The following is a 1,679-nucleotide window of genomic DNA, read 5'->3' as shown; positions in this document are numbered from 1 at the left end:
GTTTGGTTGCCCGCGGCTGTTTCATTGCCAGCAGTGGTTTGGTTGCCCCCAGGACTCTGGTTGCTCTCGAAGATGTCCAGGATGACGGGGTTGTCTTTGTCGTGCTCGTCGATGAGGACCAAGGGGATCTGGTGCCAGAGCCCCAGGTCGAGTGGCAGGGAGCTCTTCTCGCTGCTGTTCCCCGGCGTGGGCTGCAGTATCCTCTCCAGCGCCGCTTCGATGAGCCTGTCCAGTTCTTTCAGGAGATGCTTCACCTCTGAGTATCTGCAGGACAAAGAGCAGTTACCCGGCGGTGTCGGGGCGGTGGGGACGGGCAGCAGCTCTGCTGGCTCGGACATTCCTGGGAACCTCACATTGCTGCCCAAAGATTTACTGGAGCGCAATGGGAGCTCTCTGCAGAGCTTGGCCAGCTCGGCCACGGGGATCCCAGCAGCCTGCAACCGGGCGGAAACCAGCGGGAGGATGAGGAAAGCTGCGGTGGTGAGTAGTGTCCGCGCGGCGCCGGATTGGCTGTACGACAGGAATTCGCTGTAGTTTACACGAAACATGTCTCGCGGGAGAGAACCTCCCAGGTTCCTGTGCGCTGGTCGAGAGCATCTTGCCTCGGCTGCGCGGCTGCAGGGACGTAGATGGAACAACCAAGAAAAGGGAGTTTCTCTGCAGTTACGATCGAGGCCCGTCCCGCAGCCGACGGCTGGTATTACCGATTAACCAGCTCCTCCCCTCGTGGCCGGAGTGTGGGCGCGAAGAGGCGCGTTCACGGCGAGGAAGGAGAAAGAAAGGAATTGTGGGGAGAGATTGGGAGGCTGATTTGGGTTGTGAGAAGTGAGTTGAAGTTCGAGTTTTCCCTGAGCCAGGGAAAGTTGCAGGGGGGACAATAACCATCATTAGATGAACTGATACGGCAAGGGAAACCAGGCAAACTCGCCGGCAGACGAACCCTGCCCAGGCCTGAGCCTGTTGTCCTTTATGTGGCTTCCAGTGCCGCTTGGGAAGTCAGACGGTTTCCACCGGGGCTCCCAACATGATACTGTGACGGGAACCTCCCGCCAGCCATAGAAGTGAGATGCTGGAGCACCCCTGGGTGAAACAGGTGAGGAAAAACTTACTTGAAAGGGTTGGCATTGCAGACCGTGACCGCCGGGAACTTCATGGTCTTAAAGCCGATCGAGAGAGACGACGTGACGTTGTAGGAGAGGTAGGTGTTGATGAGGATACCCCACTGCCAGAAGACCAGAGACGCAAAGAGCAACGTTAGGAAGAACCAGATGAATTTCTTCTTCGGCCCCTCCTTGATGATGCGCTTTGGGCCGTGGGTGTTGGTGTTGTCGCAGTACCAGACCAGCAGCTCCTTGTAGGTGTAGCCGGGGCCCTTCTGCAGGCGGTGCAGCGCCCGGACGAAGTACTTCTTCAGGTTCATCCTGCTCTGCAGAGGGAGAGGAGACGTGAAAACGGCTGCGGTGAGGAGCGGGGTTTGTACTGTGCCGAGCGGGGCAGAGCGGGAGCAGCTGTGTGACGGCTCAGCCAGGGGCTGTCTCCCAGGGGAAACCCAGAGCAGATGCTCTGGCGGGTGGCAGAGGGACAGCCCCTTGCCTCCCAAGAGGGTGCAGGGGGGAAGTTTGGGCTGTGCCCTTCCAGAAGTGATGAGTGTGTTTGTCACATCCCTTCTGGGGTCCCCT

At 58.9% G+C, this 1,679-nt stretch overlaps 1 protein-coding gene across 1 annotated transcript in view; it reads right to left on the bottom strand.

The window, feature by feature from the left end:
• Nucleotides 1-1,426, bottom strand: part of SCNN1B (sodium channel, non-voltage-gated 1, beta subunit) — an 8,896-nt gene extending 7,470 nt beyond the window's left edge. Inside the window, exons 1-2 of the mRNA XM_010149074.1 lie at nt 1,110-1,426; nt 17-264 (exon numbers count right to left, since the gene is read on the bottom strand). Of these exons, the coding sequence (XP_010147376.1) occupies nt 17-264; nt 1,110-1,420 (559 nt within the window). The 5' untranslated portion in view covers nt 1,421-1,426. The remainder of the gene's footprint in view (nt 1-16; nt 265-1,109) is intronic.
• Nucleotides 1,427-1,679: the final 253 nt, after the last annotated feature.

This window comes from Eurypyga helias, unplaced genomic scaffold (genome assembly GCF_000690775.1).
Source record: "Eurypyga helias isolate BGI_N326 unplaced genomic scaffold, ASM69077v1 scaffold34393, whole genome shotgun sequence".
NCBI lineage: Eukaryota > Metazoa > Chordata > Aves > Eurypygiformes > Eurypygidae > Eurypyga > Eurypyga helias.
Note: the sequence above shows the minus strand (reverse complement) of the source record. Positions and strands in the feature narration are given on the sequence as shown.